General features: G+C 38.3%; 1 protein-coding gene across 1 annotated transcript in view; it reads left to right on the top strand.

The window, feature by feature from the left end:
* Positions 1-23,690, top strand: part of DNAH7 (dynein axonemal heavy chain 7) — a 235,411-nt gene that overhangs the window by 69,295 nt on the left and 142,426 nt on the right. Inside the window, exons 20-24 of the mRNA XM_046658055.1 lie at positions 8,090-8,283; positions 9,818-10,016; positions 12,793-12,933; positions 16,617-16,829; positions 20,229-20,338. Of these exons, the coding sequence (XP_046514011.1) occupies positions 8,090-8,283; positions 9,818-10,016; positions 12,793-12,933; positions 16,617-16,829; positions 20,229-20,338 (857 nt within the window). The remainder of the gene's footprint in view (positions 1-8,089; positions 8,284-9,817; positions 10,017-12,792; positions 12,934-16,616; positions 16,830-20,228; positions 20,339-23,690) is intronic.

Genomic DNA, 23,690 nt, shown 5'->3' with positions numbered 1-23,690 from the left:
GTCCAGGCACTGTCCTTTACTGTTGGATATCACACCTAGTCTAGCTTTTTGACCAGTTGTGGACTGATAAAGTCCACAGATTGACCGAGTGCGGACAGGTGAAGACCTTGACAAACTCTAGCTGCTGAGGGACCCTATCTTGAGCATCTCCCCCAGGTTTGGTCATCCTCTGCAAGATTTGACTGCATCTTCAAATTGACCTACCGATGATGGCCTGTGCCACATTCCTTTCATGTGTGTGTCTTTGCCCCATGCTACAGCAGTATTTCACAAATCTGTAGCCCTTAATTTCATCTAGGGTCTGCAGAAAGGTGAGATCCCTCTTCAGTACCTCTTAGTAGCCTTGAGCACACGGTCCTGGCCTCTCCTTGCCCTGGTCGTCTCACCACACCATCTTCTCCCAGGGTTCTTTTCCTGCTCTGGTAGCAATGGAGCAGGTCAGCACACCTGGTGACAGAGCAGACTTCCAGTTGGGGAAGAAGATGTTAGCCTCCTCTCTTTACAGATGCTTGAAAATATTCTAGGCACCCTCTTGGGCCCCCTCCCTAAGAGTCACGGATGGGAACCAGCACCATTTGGAGGTGAAAGACGTGGATAATCTTTCTTCATGTATGTTGCGCTCATCCCCAAACTTGGCTTTTGACCCACACAAGTCTTCTTTTGTATTCCACACAAGGCAAAAGAAGGCACTTTTGAATCTCTCCCCAAACATTTTCCCCTTGTAGCCTAACCCCATCACAGTAGATATTTCTTCCTGTTACTCAGGCCAAAAACTTAGGAGTCATTCTTTATTTTTATTTTTCCCTTTACTCTAGTAAATATGATCACTTGGTACCAAGCATCTCACTTCTTTCTAGTGAGCTGGAAAGCTAAAAACCACGTCTTCCAGACTCTTTAGCATCTAAGTTTCTGGAGTTGAATTAGATTTTGACAATTAGATACACTCATTTGGGATTTGGAAGGCATAAGGGAAGCAGTGGCTGTCTTCTTGCCGTTTTACTTATTTCTGCTGTCAAGCAAGATTATGGACACGTGACTTATTTTTCTTTTCCAACAGAACTTCAATATCTGGCCACCAGTTTTATGGGTATTTAGAGGTGGTGATGATGGTGACTTCCTGATCCCATTCTGATCCCTGGAATCACATCCACCCTGATGTGTTCTTGAATGCACTAGTTCTGGTGGTGGTACCCTTTGGTCCTGATTGGGACAGAGGAGGTAGCACTCCTGGAAGGTTGGTTCCACAGTGTTCTAAGAGTCCGACCTGGAAGCCTACCCTGGTCTGTGCTCCCTCAGATCTTCCAGCGATTTTGTAATCACTTAACTCCCTATGTTAAATGTCTTCTTTGCTTAATGTACCTAGAAGGATTCTGCACTAAACTCATAATAAATAAACCAGAACCTCAAGGATGGAATCTAGGATTGTTCATGTGACTCAGTTGGGTTTCAGGGTAGTGCAGATCTAGTTACCATCTGAAAATGGAACACTGTGTGGTACCTGGCATGCAGTGCAAAAATCATTAACTTAAATTATGCTCTTGATTTCCTGGAATAAAGAGTCTATTTATAGGCATTGATTTGGTAGACCAAGTGGCTGCTGGAATAGGTCAATATGGTAGGAATTTGAAATACAAGGGATGTGAGATGGGCTGAATTCTTTCAAAAGCACTGGAGAAATTAAAGAAATGGCATAATTCAGAGTTTTAAATTCTCTGCTCAAGACATGGTCAGAGGACTAAAGAGCTTCTGTGATTGTCCTCAAAGAGCCCCTTATTTCTCATAGCTACAACTTTGACAGAGCCAAAAGTGAATTATACAGTCTGATCCACTGGGTTGCCAAATTACAATGTAATTTAACTCACAGCCTTGCCACATCTGGTATGTGAAGGGTAGTTTGCTTATTGGGAAAGAGTGGGGTGGGGAGAACTGGGATTGGGGACATTTGGGTGGATTTGATTGACTCCGGGTACCCTGACCCTCATACTGCTGAGTGCCCCCTGCCACAAGCCTTGGCAGAAGCCTGAGAAATATAGGAGGCAATGTGTTGTAATGGTGCTTGTCTATGGAGAAAATAACTTAAGTTAAATGTGGTCAGATTTATTGATGTGAATGCACTTACCAGAGATCCTGGTTTCAATGTACTAGTCAAGGAGATGTGAATGGCACTTGGTTTTTTGACCCAAACCTGGCTCTTACCTAAAAGAAATTGAAATGCCAGAAAATTCTTGATATGATTTAAAGAAATTAGGGACTACTTTAAAGATGTTTCTGTAAAATATAATTGCACCATCCAGAAGTGGAAATGACAGCGTCATTAGGAGTGGCCTTAAAGGGCGGCAGGAAGGGAATCCTTCTAGTGGGTACAACTTCAAGGAATATATTAGTTTGTTTTTTAACCTTTCCTAGAAAGAGAGATGGTCAGAAGTATGGATCTTCATCTGACCCCAGGGTTGGAAGTGTGGATCTACGTAGATCATGGTCAGTAGCAAACAGTTTGGCTGCATGATCAAAAACTTAGAAGAAACAAGATTGAAGGGCTGGTAACAAGGAGGTCTGGGGAAGAGGCAGAAGGGATCAAAGAATAGAATATAATGTGAGCATATTTGTATTTTCATGTAAATGCTTAATAAAAGACAGCACTGCAAAAGGAGGCACTTAATAATATAGTTGACCAGTTGCTCTATTTTGTGAATGTCAACCAGCATTTGCCAGTGTATGCATGGTGAGCTACGAATAGAATAATCATGTAATATGTTGTCCAGCCTCGGGAACTTGTGAGAGTTAAAGTAATTAATAAGCCAGGAAAGCAAGCATAAACCAGAACTGTCCTCATCAAACTGGGATATATGGTCACTCTAGCTATAAACAAAGAAGTCATGATGGCAGTGATGGGAATTATGGAAGGACTTATCATCATGGACGACCATTCACCAGCCCTGCTGACTGTCCAAGCTGCCAGCTGCAGAAACAAACATAATGCTTCTGTTACAGCACCACACCTGAAGGGACCAGGCAGCCGTTTAGAAGGAATTGAATCCACTGGAGCTCTTTTAACACAGAAGGGGGCAGTGATTTGTCTGTACCAGATGGGTCTTTCCTTTCTCTTCCCAAGCTTCTGCCAACACTGTCATTTATTCATTCACTTACTCAGTGACTTGCTCATTTTGAGTTTCCACACTACACTGCTTCTGCTGAGGAACTCACATTACAAGGGAAATGAGGCAATTGACTGACACTCATGAGATTTACAGGTTCTAATATGAGTGTTGGCCTTATGAAAAATGGAAGGACTCATGTTGAAGACTCAGTTGCTATACCAGCAGGAAGACAGTAGTTTGCGAGTTTGGGGTGCAGTTCTAGAGGATACAGAGCATATGTTCTCAACCAGTTCGAAATGTATGGTTTCTCCCATTGTCAGAGTCCATGGGTGTGGGAATTAAGGAGTGAAAAGGAGAGTGACATTTCTCACCAATTCACCCAGTACGCTACTCACAGCAATTTTGCTTCCCGACTTTTGGTTTTGCTGGTTGAAATATCTTAGTGTCCAGGAGAGAAATACTTCTCTGTATGGGGATATATCAGTGGTTTCATTGAATGGGAAGTTCTTGATCTGCTCACTCCACCCTTTTACCTCTCTGTTCTTACGACTTTCCATCTTACCTACTCTATTCCAGCCACACTGGCTTCCTATTTTTTTTCTTTTTCAAATCACCCATGCCAAACACACCCTGACCTGGAGCCCGTGCACTGACTGGACCCTCTTCCTGAAATGCTGTGCCTCCAGATGTCTGCAGAGCTGATTAGTGGTTTTGCTTCCTTGAAGTCTTTTCTCGAATACGACCTTTGTGAAGAGGCTCGCACGGAGCCCCCTGTTCAAAACTGAAGGCTGCCCTTTGCCTTCGCAGCATCCCAAGCCCCCTTTTCTTGCTTGTAGCATCCATCACCTTCTAACTATGAATTATTATGTTTGTTATTTGTCGTCGTCTCCCCATGGAGGCTGGGATCTTTGTTTTTTCACTGTTGTTGCCAAACACTAAGAAGAGTGCCTGTTGTGTAGCCAACCCTCAAGTATTTGTTGACTGAGTGAATGAATAATTGAATTGAGATGGATCCTCAAATTATTGCTAGTTCTAAGGATTCTGAGTTTATTCTGAAAAACTTTCTCTGAAAATTCAATTTTAGGTAAGTGGGCCCTAAGATCTGGATTAATTCTATAAACATCCTGGGTCTTGAAAGAATTTCTATTCCTGGTGAGGTCAAAGGATTTCAAAGTTGTAAGGGGCTGAAAGGTCTATCAGTGAACCCACATTTCCTGTCTTAGTGCTTAAAGGGTTTAATGTGGACCTTACCAGTTTTCTGTTGTTCGGGGACTTGATTAGGAAGTTTAGGCTTCCGAAGTTTACTGAACCGGCCTGAGCATAACTCCATCACGGAGTCTGAAACAGTACTTTCTGTGAAGCTTCCTGGTAGCAGTAATGAGTATGCTCTCTCCGTAGACCCAAATTAGGTTTCAGGTTCCTGATATCACAGGCTTTTGGTGTAGAAATGTAAATCAACCAGGAGCCTGTCGTTCGAGCTGATGGGAGTGTGGTGCTTGTGAAGCCAAAGGGGACACAGAAAATCTGTAAAATTATTTCTTTAAGCAAAAAATATAAAAGTTAATAGTTCCTTCTCCTCCCCTCCAGGAGACAGAAAAGTACTTAAAGTGTCAAGGGAGTCATACTAAGTTTCAAATTTCTAGTAGTTTCCTATTATAGCGTTGTTATGTCCTGAGAACACAGCTAATAAGTAGCAGCCTGGTACCACACCCAGGCTTGTACTCTCCTGGAGTTCTGTGTCTCTACAGGCTTAACTCATCCTGCATTTGCTCAAGCATTCAACAAATATTTATGGGAATGCCTACCCTGTACCAGGATTTTATGGCAATGCTTAAGGGGACTTAAAGCCAGTTTTATTTTACTGTGATAAATATCTTACCTGGAGGATGACAGGTTATAAAATGTTCATTTTAATTCCATAGACCTGATGGAGCGATGTAAGCGCCTCATTCCTTCCATCCCCCAGGTAGTTGTCTGTCTGTCTGTCTCTCTCCAAGAAGCACTTATGCAAGGGAAAACGAAAACAGTAGTTTCAAGTCTGTGTGTTCTAGGCACTATGTCAGGTGTGTCAAATATGTTATCTAATTTGTCCTTATAACAACTTTGAGCAGAGGGCTCTTATCTTCGTTTTAAAGATAAGAAAATTGAGACTTGGGTTAAGTAAATGACCCAGGGTCACCCAGGTTATAAGGAGCAATGTGGGTTAGGGACAGAGCTGTGTTTCCTTTATCTGATGCAGTCTCTGTTATGTTCCCCATCCCATGGGAAGAGAGTGAAATTAGTTTCCAGTTGTGAGACAGTTACTTGTATATATATTTTTCTTAAGTCCGTACGCAAAGGTATATAGATTATTGCCCACGTTCATTTAGAACTGGCACATTTGGCTCAGATTCATTGAGCTAGTCTATTTAAATAGGTTTGACCACAAGAATTCAATTTAAACATTTTACTTGGATGCTAAGTTTTTCCAGAGGTATTTAATTGTAATAAGGAAAGAAATATGAACTTTTGTTTTAAAGAACTGAATTTTTTTAGCTTTCAAATCTCAGATCCAAAATAGCAACATTGCAATAAGTTCTTTGGCGGAGAATAAAACAAATATTGTTAATTTGTGAAAGGAGTTTTTCACATGTATCAGCGACCATTCAGCTTTTTTTTCCAACAAAGAAAGGCATACTTTTCCAGAAGGTGGCACTCTAAGAACACCATTTTGGTTTTTGGTTTTTGGCTTTAGGCATACATGAGTTCTACCCTATCCTTTATTGAATGAGTTACACGTTTAAATTATGACCTGAGTCCCTGTCATGCTTTTTTTGTGTATGCATTTTAAAAAATACTTATTTGAAATATAAAACTGTTAGGAAATATAATAAAATACCTTTTAAAAATTGTGTCCCTTTAAAGATAAGTTAATCTAATCATAGGTTACATATTTCATATGAACCTGTTTTATTGTGAAAACAAGTATTAATGATAATTATTTTGTTCTTTGAGTAAATTGCTGTGTTTCCAAGTTACGTTGTTATAATTCAAAACAAAGCAGGAAATTATATCTATCATTTTCAGCCACATTCTACGTATATTAACAAAAACATATTTTAGAGACTCTTGCAATAGAAATAAAATTTCCGTATGAAACCGTTTACAGCTGACATTTTTGGTTGATCTCTCAGTCGTGGATGAATGCCAAAAATAAGTTTAATTAGTTAATCTTGAAATTCTATGATTAATTTTTAACAATATTCTCTTGACTTAATTTCATAGAAATTTTCTGAAATGCCCTATCACTTATATTTATAAATGTGCTGGTGTGTTCTCATGAGGTTTATTATTTGATCTGGTGATCAAAATCTCTAATGTGTTTTAGCACCTCTTTCTAACAGCTTTAAGCTTATTTAGTAAAGAACTTTTCTTCTTTTGCCCTTGGTGTCAATGGTGAATGCTGATTTTGGAGTTAGGAGACCAAGGCTAGACCTGGATGGCATCTGTCATATGTTAAAGGAAAAAGAAAGTGAAGAGAATTTTAGTTCAGCTATATTTAGATTGTATTTTAATATGTATTTCTAAGGGTTTTCATAAACCCAGCAGTTACTTGTATGGATATTTTGAGAAATCAATAAACCATTTACTTTTTAAAAATATCAGTTCATAAGATCAGCTTTTGGTTGTAATTCTTATTTTGAATCCCACGGCATAAAAGAAAGCTCTTTTTTAAATACTTGATTGTGTTTGAATCTCTTTAAAGCAAGCAGCTCACAGTGATGCTTTCATGTGATAGAATGTTCAGAAATCCATGCCCTGTGGGTAGAACAGTCTTAGTCTCTCGAGAGAGTTCAGGAAGAACAGACCTTGAACCTGAGTCCTTCAGCAAGCAGAGTGCTGTAATGTGGCTCCAAATGCAGTTCTTTGCAATGTGACATCTTTATTGAAAACTCCTTCCTCCCCACCCTGAACTCTTACATTTTTATCTACAGTTATAAAACAGGGATCGTGTTATTTTACTATGATTGATAGCAATAGTATTAATAATTATAGGGGCTGGCCCCGTGGCCAAGTGGCTAAGTTTGCGCACTCCTCTTCAGCGGCCCAGGATTTTGCCAGTTCGGATCTTGGGTGCGGACCTGGCACTGCTCATCGGGCCATGCGAAGGCGGAATCACACATGCCATAACTAGAAGGACCTACAACTAAAATGTACAACTCTGTACCGGGGGGCTGTGGAGAGAAGAAGAAGAAAAAGAATGGGAAGATTGGCAGCAGATGTTAGCTCAAGTGCCAATCTTTTAAAAAAAAAAAAAAAGGAGTGTGTGGAAATAAAAAAGATTGCTTCATTAAAAGAAAAAAATTATAATGATGACATCTTTTTAGAGTACTTTTCCTCAAACAATAAAAGACAAGTATATCTGATACTGCTTTGTTTCCCCCATCCTTGTTTTTTCTTTCTCTCTCTCTCCCTCCCTCGCTCACTCATTTTCTGTCTCTGACACTGTCCAACTTGGAGAAATTGTGAACAACATTGCTGAAGATCAAGTCAACATGACTTTTATGTAATTAAAGAGGCTAGTTAGATCTAGAATATGCAAGACTACTTTTTAAAAGTAAACATTTGGGGGCCGGCCGGTGGCGCAGCAAAGTTTGCATGTTCAGCTTCGGCGGCCCGGGGTTCGCTGGTTCAGATCCCAGGTGTGGACATGGCACCGCTTGGCAAGCCATGCTGTGGTAGGCATCCCATGTATAAAATGGAGGAAGATGGGCACGGATGTTAGCTCAGGGCCAGTCTTCCTCAGCAAAAAGAGGAGGATTGGCAGCAGATGGTAGCTCAAGGCTAATCTTCCTCAAAAGAAAAAAATTAAAAAAAATAAAAGTAAACATTCACTTTACATTTTGCATATTTGTTTGATTAAAAACATGTAAAATCTCAAAAGTAATATGAATATAAATCAAGTTAGTATCTAATATTTTTGAGTTGAGTGTTTTCTCTTTTATTTTTAGGATAAACATGTTCTGACAGTTGTAACTATTGAGAGAATGCTGGAAAGGCTGAAAAAATCTAATGAACTTTTGGAACTCATTCTTAAAGGACTTAATGAATATTTGGAAAAGAAACGTCTCTTCTTCCCCAGATTCTTTTTCTTGTCTAATGATGAACTTCTTGAGATTCTGTCTGAGACCAAAGATCCCACTAGGTAAGTACCTTACAGATATAACACATGGCTAAATTTATCTGCTTAAATTTAATTTTTAGAATAAGGTGGAACACAAATAAATATATATAATTATGTTTATGTAATAACTTTTTCAAGACTATTCTAAATATCATCAATAATCAACTTAAAATAATTATTAAAAACACAGATAATATCATTGAATGACATTTTTCCAAATTTTATGGATGTTCGAGTGGATTTCTTATTTTAGCACATATTCTCGTACAGATTTTTCAGGACACTTCACTCTTTTAATTATATTCAGAATAAAAGACAGTGCCTCCGGTGGCTTGCAATGACCCACAAGGGGGTCCGCCATTCTCTTTCCTGTTCATCTCCCACACGTTTCCTTCTTGCTCACTCTGCTACAGTCCTTGCAATACCCCCGTGAAAGGAGTAGCCTTCTACCTCAGTGTATGTTCTTTGCCTAGGATGCGCCTCACCCAGCTGTCCATAAGACTCCTTTCACCTGCGGTAGGTCTTTGTGGAAACCTGCTCAAACATCTGCCAGTCAGGAGGCCTTTCCTGATCGCTCTGTTTAAAATGGCAACCCCTTCCAGCACTTCTAGCCACCTTTCCTGGATTATCTTCTCTGCCTTATTTCCCATTGGTGTACTTTTTATCATCTGGCTTACTCTATAATGTACTTATTTGTTTCCTGTTTGATTTCCTCTAGCAGAATATAAGCTCCACGATGGCAGGGAGTTTTGAGTGTTTTTTCTCCCAATGCTGATTCCTCATTCCTTAGAAGAGTGTATAGTATATAGCAGACAGTGAATAGATACTTGTTAAGCAAATTTGTTAATGTTGTATTTTATGCCTTCAAAATAGGAGACAAGTAATCCAGACAAAAAGCTAAATTTAGGCTCAGATTTCCATTTGAATTTTTATACTCTGCTTCTTTTTTGCCTGTTTGAATGCTGAATTCAGTTGGTTATTGGTGATGGGCCCAAAGGGGGTGGTTTAGTCAGTTCCATCTGTATTACAATGAATGGATGGAAGTTGGGTACCTTCAAAGCAGTTGACTTAGTAAGCTGTGAAATACTGAACGCACTGAACCCAGCTCATAATTTGCAAGCAGTCTCTGAAGATCCCAGTTGAAATGGATCCTTTTGTGTATTTGAAGATTCTTCAGGTTAGTGTATTATCAGTTAGTCAAGATTAGTTTCTTCCTTACGTTACTTTTACCATCTTTCAGTTCAGTGTGCTGGAAATAAAGCCTCATGGACATCTCCTCTGTAGCTCTTATTATAATTGTAATTTCACAGATTTTTTGTGATCTTCAATTAATGATGACCTCTCACTGGACTGTATAATCCATGCAGGCAAGGAGTGTATGGTTTTTTTTACCCTCTCTCCCCCCGGCACTTCATCTCCAGCAGCATCTAGCAGGGGCCTAATGCATAGTGCACATTTGTGAATTTTGAGTGACGATTGGTGCACAAAGAATATTGATATTTAAGGAATTGCTTTAATTTGGTTAATTCTCTTAAACATTTGTTTTTCCTCACAGAGTGCAACCTCACTTGAAGAAATGTTTTGAAGGAATTGCAAAGGTAGAATTTACAGAAACTTTAGACATTACTCACATGAAGAGTAGTGAAGGAGAGGTTGTGGAACTTGTGGACACCATTTCAACAGCCAAAGCCAGAGGGCAAGTGGAGAAGTGGTTGGTTGAGTTAGAGAGAACTATGATTAAATCCATCCACAAGGTAGCTGGCTGTGTTTATTATTATTTCTAGTAAAGGTGATAGAATTTTAATGTATCATTAATAAATGCGTTGTTACTTAAACAGAAATTGAGTCATGAATTACCAATTCAATTGTAATAGATAGCTTGAAGGCAAAGGTATGGTCTATGATATTAATTTTGTAGTGACTCATTTGAAAAGTGGGACAAAATACCATCTATATTACAGAAAACTTGAGTTTCAGTCATGAGTCTGTCTCATTTCTGGCAGCCACATGCTCGTGCTTTCATCATTAATTAGGCACACTTTGGTCTGCACAGTCTGTCTTTAGTCTTGCTTTGGAAGCGCCTCTCTGCAGTTTGACTTCAATCTTCTTGACATGTGTGTTTCCACGGTGAATCTTCTTGTTCTGTGTATATGTTATATATGTACCAAAATGTTAGAAAATCATAAGCACTTCCTACAATTAGTGATAATTTCCTATTTTCCACATCTCATAAAACATATTGTCAACTCAATCATTTGTAATTACGTTTGTTGGTAGAGAATTTCAAGTCATGGCAACAAATAGAGATTAATTGAGCACTTAAATCCATTTTTTACTATAATGTGGACTTAGCATTCAAGTTCTTCATCAAGAATAAAAATCATAATTGAGCAAAGGAGCATGAGGGCAAGAATGAGAAGGAAATATGGTATCAGTTCCTAATCAACAAGAGTTTTCATTAATTTTTCAGATTCTTTCATATATTATTGAAAAACTTCATTGGAATCTAGGTGTTTAATGTAAATCATGTGTCTTAATGATTCTTTCTCTTCTTAAATATAGTTTTAATATCTGCCTGCATAATATTTTTCCAATAGATAGAAAATCTTTTGGACAGTTTCCCATTTCTTCCTGTTATGGATTAAATTATAATGACTGTCCTTATGCATATAGCTGGTTTCTTTGCATTATTTTCTTATGATTACCTCTCATGTGTAGGATCACTGGGCTGAAGAGGATGAGCTTTCCTAGGCCTTGATGAGTATTGACAAATAGCACTCCCATTTATGTAGCTGTTAACAGTGCAGATGAATTCCACTTTGACCACTACTTAGCAGCATTGAACTGGGTCATATGGTTTGTTAATTGATGTATACAGGGATAACTCGTTATTTTAGATGTATCTGATACTATTTCAACTATTCTTTTACTTTTGTCAAAGTGCTTAGAAAAAATATTTTGTTTGCCATTTTAGAGCATTAACATGGGGTGGCAAAGAATTGTGTAGGAAATATCCTCCCCAAATGTTCATGTGTAAATTTGTGTTGGTGAAATATGCAAGCAAATGTGTGTAAACTATTACAAATAGGAGATATGTGTGTTACTTACTGTGTTGTGCTATATGTATTTGCATGCTTGAAAGGCTACTGCATGCCTAAATTAAGTGAATTTTGTGTTAATATTGCAAATAATAAAAAAACATGTTCTTGGCAATTTGCCCCTTTATCTTACTAGATTATCAAGGGTTTAATGTAGCTTAATTAATATGCTTATTATATATATACAAATATACTTAATTATATATATAGTATATAATATAATATATATATATACACATACACACATATATACTCATATACACACATATATACATGTGGCATACGTTGCTATAATAATATTTTTTACATACAATATGGTAGAACTTTATGTGGTCATATCTTTCCTCATCCAACTATATAGAAATTTGTGAGTTCGATTTTAATGTCTTCCTCTAGTTCTCTCTACAGTGTCCTTCTAGAACGCATGTTTATTCCATCCTTGACATTTCTCTACTATATCTTCTATTCTTTTCTGTGTTTCTCCCATCTTTCACTTGCTCATTTTCACCTGACCTTTCTTGTGGCTTCTTCTAGCCTTTTAAATTTTCTTTATTATCAGTGGCCAACACTGCCCTTCATCTCTCTTCAGCTCTATAAATATCTTAGCTAGACTAGAAATCCAGAAAGTTTCACTCATCCTTATATATTTCTCAGAAAAGTCTAATTTTGAGAATCTTTTCTGAAATTCAAACATTAAAGTAGGTATCACCTCACGGACGATTTTACTATTTTTAGTTGATACATAAAATAGATTAGAATGTTTCCCACTGATGGCTGGTAGAAAAAGTGGATATATCAATCCACTGAAAACAAAGGTAGCAAAGTACATAAATTAGACTTCCTGACTTTACAGCTTTCAGCTTTCCATGGTGACTTATACATCCATCCCTGTCATCACTGCCTTGGGCATCAAACTATAGGACTGAGAGGGAGTGAGGTCTGGAAAAACAGGTGGAACTTCAGAGGAATTGTGTGGTTTGCCTGTGTGTGCATGTACACGTATGCACATGGCTAAGTGGGGATTTGATTAGGTTCAAAGAAAATTATTATCTATGAATTCGATTGATTCCATTTTGGAATTGTTTGAATTTATGTTTTGCAATAAAATTGCTTGTGCTTGTTGAATTCAAATGTATCTAGGATGTCTTTGGCTACAATTGGTCAAATAAATATTTGATATAATGTGGTTCACACAAATTGGTCATGTATCAGCAAAATAAAATGCTATATAATATATTTGTTTTGCTGACAAGTGTATGAATAAACTTAAATTTAAGTAGTGTAATCACTTGCTTTGAGTCTTCATAATTGGCTAAGATGTAAAAAATTGAGCAGTATGAGTTCATCTGTTTAAGAGTTTAGCTCTTCATTGTACAGCTCATTCAAGTAAAGTGTGAAACTGTTCATCTGTGACATTTTCTTTTTCACTCAGGTAATTGGAAGTGCAATTTTTGCCTATACACAATGTGAACGAATTAACTGGGTAAGGGATTGGCCTGGACAGACAGTTCTCTGTGTGTCCCAAACCTTTTGGACAATAGAAGTACAAACAGCTATTTCAGAGGGGCAAGAGGTAAGCTTTTATTACCCCCAGGTTTTTCAGCATTTTTTCAATAGTTATTATTGCCAGAATGCACTTATTCTAAAAAATAAAATAAAGACCATCCACTCAAAAAGTCAGGAGTAGTTGAGCCTCAATCTTCTCACTGAATACATTTTTGTGCTTTTAAAAAATAGAATGGAGAGCCATCCTGGTGGTGTAATGGTTAAGTTCACATGCCAATTTGGATCCCGGGGGCGGACCTACACAGTGCTTATCAAGCCAAGCTGTGGCAGGCGTCCCACATATAGAACAGAGGAAGATGGACACAGATGTTAGCTCAGGGTCAATCTCCCTCAAAAAAAAGAACGATAATAGAACTAAGAAACTTCCTAAACTCAGATAGGAGGAAAGAATATAATACAATTCTCTTTTATGCCTTGAGTAAAACTAGCCTATGAATCAAGACAAGGTATCAGTTGACTTATTTTGACTATTTTTATTTTTAATGTATTGACTTTGAATAAATAATTATTAATATTTTGAAGATGCTTAATTTTATATATTCTAATGTATTAGATATATGAATTTAATAATATTAGTAATTGGATTGCTATTGGAAGAACATTGCTAAATGGAAGAACATTCAATGCAACGTTCTTGTCCTTGAGGTAGGATTTCAAGCTGGTCAACTTTCAGTTGTCTGATAAACCAATTGGAATCTAGCAATTGTAAATCTTTTGTTTAAACCTATGAGTTTTTAGAGTATTTTTGACGTAGAGTTTGATATTATTGTCTTTCAGGTACTGTTGAACAGTGGTGGGTGTTGGGGTTTGAGAGAGAGTCATATTCTCTGTAAGCAGGCAGATCCCACAGAGGAAGGAGCTGAGTGACACGTGCTTAGTTTACTCCAACTTGCCAGTGGTCACTGATGTTTCCTCTGTGGGAAGGGATAAGGGCATAGGCCAGGTGGTCAGGGATTTTCAGGATAAAGTCTTTCTTCATGGAAACCAGAGCACTGGGGATGAGGGGTTCCCCAACCACAGTAAGCCCTTGGGGTTACTTCTGGCCTCTTGGCTGTCTGGCCCCAAGTGCATTTGTCTTTTTTCCTCAGTGGAGCCAGAGAATTGATCTCGTCTTTTCACTTTTAAGCTACCACCCACCAACCATCCCACGCAGAGGGATTCCTCCATCGCCACTGTGGGCTACTGGGGTACATGGAGCCTCCTGAATCTCCCTCCTTGCTTGCTGGCCCCCTAAAACCACCATACCAACTTTATCACTCACCACTGTGGGGAAGTAGTCTGGAGGGAACAAAGAAGCAAATGTGAGCAAATCAGACAATCTGTAGACATCTTCCAAATTCCTTCAGTTTAGATGTGGTGTTTATCAAACCTCTACCCTTCTGTCAAAACCATTTTTTTCTCTGCTCCTACTCCAAGCAAGCTGGAACAGGTGGGAGTTGAGGTGGAGCTAAAGTATAAATTACAGTCCTTTCATGCTGCCACTTCTCTCTCAAGTGTAATTTGAATCTCAAGGGATGCGCAATTTAGGTCACTCCACTTCAGTGTGTCCTCTGCTCAAAACTATCTGCCTATGATTCTTACCATACTGCATACAGACACAAATAGTTTTTTTGGTTTACAAGAGTATCCACTGATACTTAGATGGAGTTATTTATTTAGTATTCCTTTATTGGTCTATTCAGTTTTTTTCGAATCACATAATATGGTGCAGGTATGGAGGCATTCACAGAGAAAGCCAAAATGAGAACCCATCCTACAATAGCACCATGTTATACTGTCACACTCCCAGAGGACCCATGCACTTCAGGATCTGTGTTTCCATTTATTTGTTCAGTGAATGTTGATTGTGGAACTCCTCCATATGAAGCATTACAGGTGCTATAAAATGAATGAAAGAACCGCCACTGCCACAGAGCTCAGAATATTGCAAATATTGATGTGATTTTGAGTCAGTATGTCATTGTGTATGTAGAAGGATCTACGTATGATGAAAATATTTGATTACAGATAGGGTTTATTTTGGCTGAATATAATAGTGGTTACCTGCAGATTCATTAACTCACTGTACAGAATGTTTTACAAGGAATAAAATGTAACAAAAATACTATCAATATCATGATTTTTTTCAATCTAGCTAATCCGAATTCTTGTTGATTCATATAATGTAGTTCCTAAAGAACTCAGTTTCACAGTTTAAGCTAAATTTTAGTTCTAAATCTGTTTTTCTAGTATAGGAAAACACATTCTGCTAGTGTAAATACAAACAAATTCTTCTGGACATATAATTTGTACTGTCAGGTCCAAGCATTAAATTTTTATTTTATATCTTGTATTGAACTACAGAACCTGAGAACTGGTAAGACTCGCAGAGATCTTTACTTTTGCTGATAAGGAAACTAAGATGCACCTGCTGGCATAGCTTGTCTTCCTAGAGTCAAAACCATTCTTACTAACTTATATACTCAGTATTCTTAAATTCACTAAGTGGCTCCAAGAAATTAAGCAGTTATGGTTATTTAAACATGCATGGGACAGAAGTTTATTTTTCACTGCTTAAGAAGCAAATTAATAGTTATTAATCTTGTAAATAATATAAAGGAAATAGTGTTCAAGCACCAAACCTTTGAAAAAATGACTTCCTTAAAAATTTTTTTAAAAAAGATAAAATATTTCAAGGAATAAGAAAAGTGCCCCTTAGAGAAACAGCTTGCAATCCTCAACACTATCCTTTAAACTTTTCCTCATTCTTGGACATCCGTACTTTTAGTTTCTTTGCTACCCTTACCTGGCCCTAAAGGAGTAGAATAAACCCATTGGTGCACAATGCTTATTAAACGTTATCAGGGAAGAAGGAGGCCGCGTCAACCTGCTGGGCATATGGACACTGCCCTTAAGCACAGCAGCTTTCATCGATTCTAATTTGATTTTCATAAACCCTCTTCTCGTTTCTACCTTACTAATTAGACTTACCCACCAGAAAAGAGACCCCAAAGCAAGCCTGGTCCTTAGAACTGGCATTAGCTCACCATCGACTAAAATGTTACATGTTTTGTTTATTAGGGTCGTTACATTTCAAGTGACACAGACCCCACTCAGGAAGCTTACACGAGAGTACTCGAAGGACTCATGGGATCCAAGGAGGAGCAGTCGGAATCAGGGTCTCAGGGCTTCCTCGCTGCTGCAGTCTCTCTTTCATTGTCTGTCTTTCACCTCTGCTGATCTCAGGCAGGCTTTATTCTGCAGTGGAAATGGAGGCCTGCAGTAGCTTCAGACTGGCATGCTCAGAGTCTACCAAGCCTACTGAGCGGCACTCGTTTCTCTATCTGTATAGCAGCCCCGGGGAAGAACTATCATTGACTCTTGTTGGGTCTCACATCCCCTCCTTCATGTTGCCATAGAGATGGGGCAATATGATTGACAGCTCACCAGAACCACAGAGCATAGAAGAGTGGAAATAGGAGAGGAGAGGATGTTGGGTAGATACAAACCACGTATGTCCACTGTATCTGACCAGATTGCGCTTGTTCACCTAATACCTTTGTAGTAAGAAAAATTGATTATTTTTAAATTATGTTGTATGGAAAACTATGATAAGAATGAAGAGACTAGTCTGTATACATGCTAGCTCAAGATGGTTTTGGTCAAAAGGATTCTGATCACATTGAGTAATCATATCTTATTTTCTTTCAGGCTCTTGAGCAATACTTGGAAAAATGTAACAAACAAATTGATGATATTGTCACCTTGGTCCGTGGCAAACTGTCCAAGCAGAATCGCGTTACTCTGGGAGCCCTCGTGGTGCTGGATGTCCATGCTAGAGATGTCCTCACATCACTTGTTAAAAAACAAGTTAATGATGACTCGGACTTCGAATGGTTAAGTCAGCTTAGGTACTATTGGCAAGTAAGTGATACCACTGAATGTTATTACACAGCAATTTCAGCTCATAGCGTTTTAATTTGTGCTGGCTTGCTCACATGGGAAATGATGTCAGTAATATAGGCTTTTTGCTGATGGCTGACTATACCCAAACACGCTTTCTCCAGATTGAAGATTAAGGCAGCCAAAAACTATATCTATAGCATCTGTACAAAAATTATATCTATATCCAAATCCATATCCAAATGCATAGCTACATAGAGATACATACACATATATAGACACACAAATTATGAGTAATTATAAAAAACTACTCATTTGAAATGAATCATTATGCTTGCTGAATCTGCAAAATGTTGGAACTAGTCAGTTTAAAACCACGTTTTTAGATTCCTGATACATCTAAAGAATGTACAAATCAGACTACTTTAGTCTGCTTTAGTCATCAAAGTTGCCTTTTGTTGATCAATTCAAGAAACTAGAAACATGATATGGAAGGAAGGTTTATCAGGGCCCCTGGGTGGGTGGTGTTGGCAGCTACTATCAAGAAGCCAGGAGGAGCAGGCACCGTTAGTACAGTGGGCGAGGCTGGGCCTGTTGAGAGTGTGAAGAGAGAGCTGGTGACTGGAGATATGGACTTGAAAGTTCTCATCAGATTCACTCTTGTGAAAGGCTTGGGCGGTATCTGGTGGGAGGAGGGGAGAAACAAGAACCAGAAGTCTGGAAACCTATATGAGAGGCGGTGTATGTGGTGATTAGGACCTCAGACTGTGCAATCATTGTTTTACATGCCAGATCCTCCCTTTACCAGATGTATAACTTGGACAAGTTACTTACTCTCTCTAAGCGTCAGTTTCCTTATCTGTAAATTGATGATAATTATATCCACTCTATACTGAAAACAAATTGAACAAATGATTGAAAATATAGGAGAATAATGAACTATCAGAAAGGGAAATTAAGAAAAAAGTCCCGTTGACAATTGCATCAAAAAGAATAGGGGGCTGGCCCGGTGGCCAAGTGGTTAAGTTCCCGTGCTCTGCTTCGGCGGCCAAGGGTTTTGCCGGTTCGGTTCCTGGGCGTGGACATGGCACTGCTCATCAAGCCATGCTGAGGTGGCATCCTGCATGCCACAACTAGAAGGACCCACAACTGAAAATACACAACTATGTACCAGGGGGCTTTGGGGAGAAAAAGGAAAAATAAAATCTTTAAAAAAAAAAGAATAAAATACTCAGGAATAAATTTAACCAAGGAGATGAAAGACTTGTTCACTGAAAATTATAAGATATTGATGAAAGAAATTGAAGAAGACAAAAAAGAAAGCTACTCCATGGTGATGGATTGGAAGAATTAATACTGTTAAAATGTCCACACTACCCAAAGCAATCTACAGATTCAATAGAATCCCTATCAAAATGCCAATGGCATTTTCCACAAAAATAGAACAAACAATCCTAAAATTTGCGTGGAACCACAAAAGACCCCAAATAACCAAAGCAATCTTGAGATAGAAGAGCAAGGCTGGAGACATCACATTCCCTGATTTCAAACCATATTACAAAGCTATAGTAATTAGAACAGTATGATATTGGCATAAAAACAGACACATATATTAATAGAACAGCATAGAGATCCCAGAAATAAACCCACACATATGTGGCAAATTAATTTACGACGAAGGAGCTAGGAATATACAATGGAGAAAGGGCAGTCTCTTCAATAAACGGTGTTGGGAAAACTGGACAGCCACATGCAAAAGAATGAAACTGGACCATTGTCTTACACTATATGCAAAATTAAATCAAAATGGATTAAAGACTTTAAGACCTGCGACCGTAAGACTCCTAGAAGAAAACACGGGTGCTAAGCTCATTGACATTGGTCTTGGTGATGATTTTTTGCATTTGGTACCAAAGCAAAGGCAACAAAAGCAAAAATAAATAAGTGGGACTACATCAAAGTAAAAAGCTTCTACACAGCAAAGGAAACCATCAACAAAATGAAAGGCAACCTACTGAATGGGAGAAAACATTTGCAGATCATATATCTAATAAGGGGTTAATATCCAAAATATATAAAGAACTCATACATCTCCATAGCAAAAAAACAAACAATCTGATTTAAAAATGGGCGGAGGATTTGAATAGACATTTTCCCAAAGAAGTCATACAGATGGCAAACAGGTACATGAAAAGATATTCAACATCACTAACTGTCAGGGAAATGCAAATCAAAACTACAATGAGATATCACCTCACACCCATCAGAGTGGCTATTTTCAAAAAAATAAGAGATAACAAACGCTGGTGAGGATGTGGAGAAAAGGGAATGCTTGTGCACTGTTCATGGGAGTGTAAATTGGTGCAGCCACTGTGGGAAACAGTACAGAGCTTCCTCAAAAAATAGACCTACCATATGATCCAGTAATTCCACTTCTGAGTATTTATCCAAAGAAAAAAAAACACTAACTTGAAAAGAGATATGTACCCACATGTTCATTGCAGCATTATTTACAATAGCCAATATATGGAAACAACTTAAATGTTCATCAACAGACTAATGAATAAAGAAGATGTGGTATACATACACACACACACACACACACACACACACACAATGGAATATTATTCAGCCAAAAAAGAAATCTTGATATATTTGCAAAAACATGGATGGGCCTTGAGGGCATTTTGCTAAGTGAAATAAGTCAGACAGAGGAAGATAAATACTGTGTGATCTCACTTATATGTGGAATCTAAAACAAAACAAAAGCAAGCTTATAGATACAGAAAACAGTTTGGTGATTGCCAGTGGCTGGTGGTGGGGTGTGGGTGGGAGAAATGAATGAAAGGAGTCAAAAGGCACAAGCTTCCAGTTATAAAATAAATAAGTCATGGGATGTAATGTACAGCATGGCAACTACAGTTAATAAAACTGTATTGCATTTTTGAAAGTTGCTAAAGGAGTAGATCTTAAAAGTTCTTATCACAAGAAAGAAAAATTCTGTAGCTATCTATGGTGATTGATGTTAACTAGACTTATTGTGGTAATCATTCTGCACTATACACAAATATCGAATCATTATGTTGTACACCTTAAACTAATATAATGTATGTCAATTATGCCTTAATAAAAAATTAAATTAAAAGTATTAGCAAGTAAAAGAAAAAAAGAAAATATAAGAGAGAAAAGAAGCAAATATTTTCCAAAGATAGCATATGGGGAAAATGGAAGACAGTGACTTGAATTACTTATCCAAGGAAATTAGATATTGAATTCTTCTACTGAATTAAATGATGTCTGAAAAGTGAATTTTAAAGATATTGTTTACAGCGTGGCTATTATTTATTAAAGAGCTTGAGATTTCACATTATTTAAAAATTTATTGTTTAAGCTAACTTCATTTTATCTGATTTATCCTAGGAAAATCATTTAGAAACAAAGATGATCAATGCTGGTTTACGATATGGATATGAATATCTGGGTAATTCCCCTAGGCTGGTCATTACTCCCCTCACTGACAGATGTTACAGGTAAACTCATTAATTTAAGGATCTATTGGAAATAACTTTAACTCACCCCTAGCCCACTAATTTCTTTAAAAGTACTGAATTATCTCCCACAGGTAAATGTGTCCTATGTTATTGTTTCCTATACCTTTATTTCTCCTCTCAATTTGGCCTTCAGTTTCTTTCTCTGCTGGCTTCTTGTACTCAACTCTAGAGCTCTAAGTATTATCAGATAATCCTGGGTTTTTTTTTTCCAAACTCTGAAATAGGTGTTCCGATTATTATTATTATTATTCCTCCCCAAAGCCCCAGTAGATAGTTGTGTATCCTAGTTGTAGGTCATTCTGGTTCTTCTATGTGGGATGCCGCCACAGGATGGCTTGATGAGCGGTCTGTAGGTCTGTGCCCGGGATCCGAACCAGCGAACCCCAGGCCACTAAAGTGAAGCATGCAAACTTAACCACTTGGCCACAGGCGGCTCCTGCTGTTGTTTTTTACATTGTTCATTTCTCCTTTCTTCTTAAAACTTTCTGACTTTTCCTTTTAGATCATTTGAGGCATCCTGTTCCTTTCCCTGAAAGAGAATTTTCTAGAATTCTGTTGTCATGTGGTGTTTTGTCTCACGCTTCATGGTTTCCTGAATGTTCACATCCACTCTCAGGCTTTAACAGCCTACATCCTGAAGCCCCCCAGATCTGTACCTGCAGCCAAGGACGCTCCTGTAAGCTCTCACCACACGCGTGCCTGCCGGATAGCTCCATTAGATATGTCATAGGTGTTTGCATTTATATTTTTGTAATCGACTTTCTGCATAATAAAAGGGCTTTAACTACTTTAACTCCAAGTTCTCATCTCCCATATTCCAAATTATTGTCAAATACTAACTTAAAGTTTGTGTTTTCATTTTCTTCCAAAAAATTTAGGCATTTTAACTAGTTGGTTGACTAAACCAGTCTCAGGATGCAAGCAGAAAGCAATTTTATTCTTTCTTATCACTGTTCTTTGAAACTTGCTCTATCAAATATTTTTCCCCGTTCCTGGATGAAATTTAGGGTAGATTCTCTAGTCTTTCTGGTTACTCTAAGATACTAATGAATAGTGTTATTTTTGTCAGATATTGAGAGTCCATATAAGTCTAATATCAAAGTTAATATCTTTCATCGAGTTTGAAACTTCCCTTCTCCCCAGCTCGAGCCTGACTCCCGCTCAGGGCCTGCATTTGGGAAGGTAAATGTGGTCAGCCCTGTGTCATTTTTATCCCAGTCCTTTGCATCCATCTCTCAGTGGCTTATTTTTGGTTCCTCTAGTGTTGGGGGTCGATGGAGGAGGGAAGAAGGAAAGGGAGAGGTAGGTTTGTATGTGACAGGTGTCCTTCGGGACAACTATCTCTTGGCTGCTTAGAGCCCTCAGTGATGGCACAAGCACAGATGTGCCAGATCTCCCAGGGGATGCTTATGTGGGTTCTTGGATCCCCCAGTCACTGGATTCTCCTACCTGTGGAAAATGCCTTCTCTGGCTGGCTTTTGGTGACTTTGGCCTCAGCCTCTGTCTGAGATCCATCACACACAGACCTCTCTTGTTGGGGTCTTCTCTGATTCTAGGTGGGCCTCCTTTGCAGGGTCCCTGCAAAGAGTCGTTCAGCATGACTCAAATCTGGCTCCCTCCCAGTGGGATCTGGATCTGGTCAGATGATACACACGCCTTTGTTTTGCCAGCAGTTAACAGTACATCTCTCTTACTGTCCTTGTTTTCTCCCACTCTGCCATCAGGGGAAGCTGCAGGCATTCTCTTGACTTTAAGTATTTTAAGTTGTGACTCAGCTCCCAGTTCCTGTGTTCCACAAACTCCAGGGGCCAATGTGCCAAGCTTTCTGAGTAGTTCTCTAAAGCCCCCTTACTTAGCTTGAGAGAGGGACAATGCTGCTCTCTCTCTTCCTCCGTACAGAGGGAGGAGAGATACACAACACAGTAATAGCTCTTCGCAATGAAATCCTCGCTCCTGGACTCCCATGCAGTCTTCCTAGGCAATCTATATGCCCTGATGCTAGATGACCAATCTCACTATCTATAAGATAAATGATCTGGCATATATTGCTCTCAGCTTGGAGTGTAGTCAAAATTTGAAGACAGAAGGAACCTCTATTTGTATACTGTAACATATTTTTACAGCTAATATTTATATAGGTTTTCCAAAAGTTTTATCATTGTCTTTACTCACTCTTGCTTCTTCCTTAGCCTTATTTCTTTTTTAATTTTTCTCCTTACTAGGCAACATCCTTAGTAATTGTTTCAGTGAGGTTCTGCAAGTAGTGAGATATATCAGTCTTTGTCTAAAAATGCCTCTCTTCTTTTTGATCTTCACTCAATTATTAAATGAAATTTTAGCTAGGTATAGAACTGTAGATGAACAGAAATTTTCCCTCAGCTCTCCAAAGATATTCTGCTGGCATTTGTTGCTACTGTTATTCTAATTATTATTCATTTGAAGGTAATTTTCTCTATTGCAGTTTCTAAGATTTTCTCTTTATTGTTGATGTCCACTGTAATGTTACTAAATGTGGGTGAGTTTTTATTTATCTTATTTGGGAATTTTTCAATTCATGTCTTTCTTCAGTTCTGGCAAATTCTCAGCATTGCCTTTTAAATTTTGCCTTTTCCCCATTCTCTTCCTTCTTTCTTCTATGTCTTTTAACTTCTCTTATACTTGATCTCTGTATCTCCCTGAGTGGTTTCCTCATATTTATCTTCTAGTGCATAATTCTGTCTCTTTATGTTTCCTGTGATGTTTAATCTGTTCACTGAGTTTTTAAAAGTTCAATGATTATATTTTTCATTGCCAGATCTCAGGTTGCCAGAGTTCTGTTTGTTTGACTTTTTTTTCCTCATGATTTTCTGATGTCTGTTGCTTTTTTAAAAAAAATCTCATTGAACAAACCAATAGGATGCCAGAGAAGGCAGAGTGCCATGTATGTATTAACCCCCCCAGACCTTTGTCCATCTGCCTTTGCCACTGCAAGTCTGACTCCTAACTCTGATCTCTCTTGCTCCAGTTTTAACTGAGCTCATTTTAGTAAAGGTGGTTTCTCCGCACAGTCTTACATGTTCTCAGCTCTGGAGGTATCCATGTGGAATGGTTTCACATTTACCTCTGAGGAGGTCTCTAGGGTTTTCTCTGGTCCAGAAAAAAGTTTTCATGGTAATTTCTCAGTCTGGGTTCGTGTGCCCCTGGGTAGTGGACGTTTAGACTCCACTCCTCTGAATGATGTAGGCTTTTCATTGGGCCCTGCATGAAGGGTAAGCTTCTTGTCTCTTCCATAGTTGACTCTTGTCTGTCTTGAGTCAGTTGCTGGAGTAATTTTAGTTTCCGTTTAGAAACA

The sequence above is a fragment of the Equus quagga genome, chromosome 4, assembly GCF_021613505.1.
Source record: "Equus quagga isolate Etosha38 chromosome 4, UCLA_HA_Equagga_1.0, whole genome shotgun sequence".
In the NCBI taxonomy this organism is placed as follows: domain Eukaryota; kingdom Metazoa; phylum Chordata; class Mammalia; order Perissodactyla; family Equidae; genus Equus; species Equus quagga.
The sequence above is the reverse complement of the archived record's forward strand: the minus strand, read 5'-3'. Positions and strand labels throughout refer to the sequence as shown.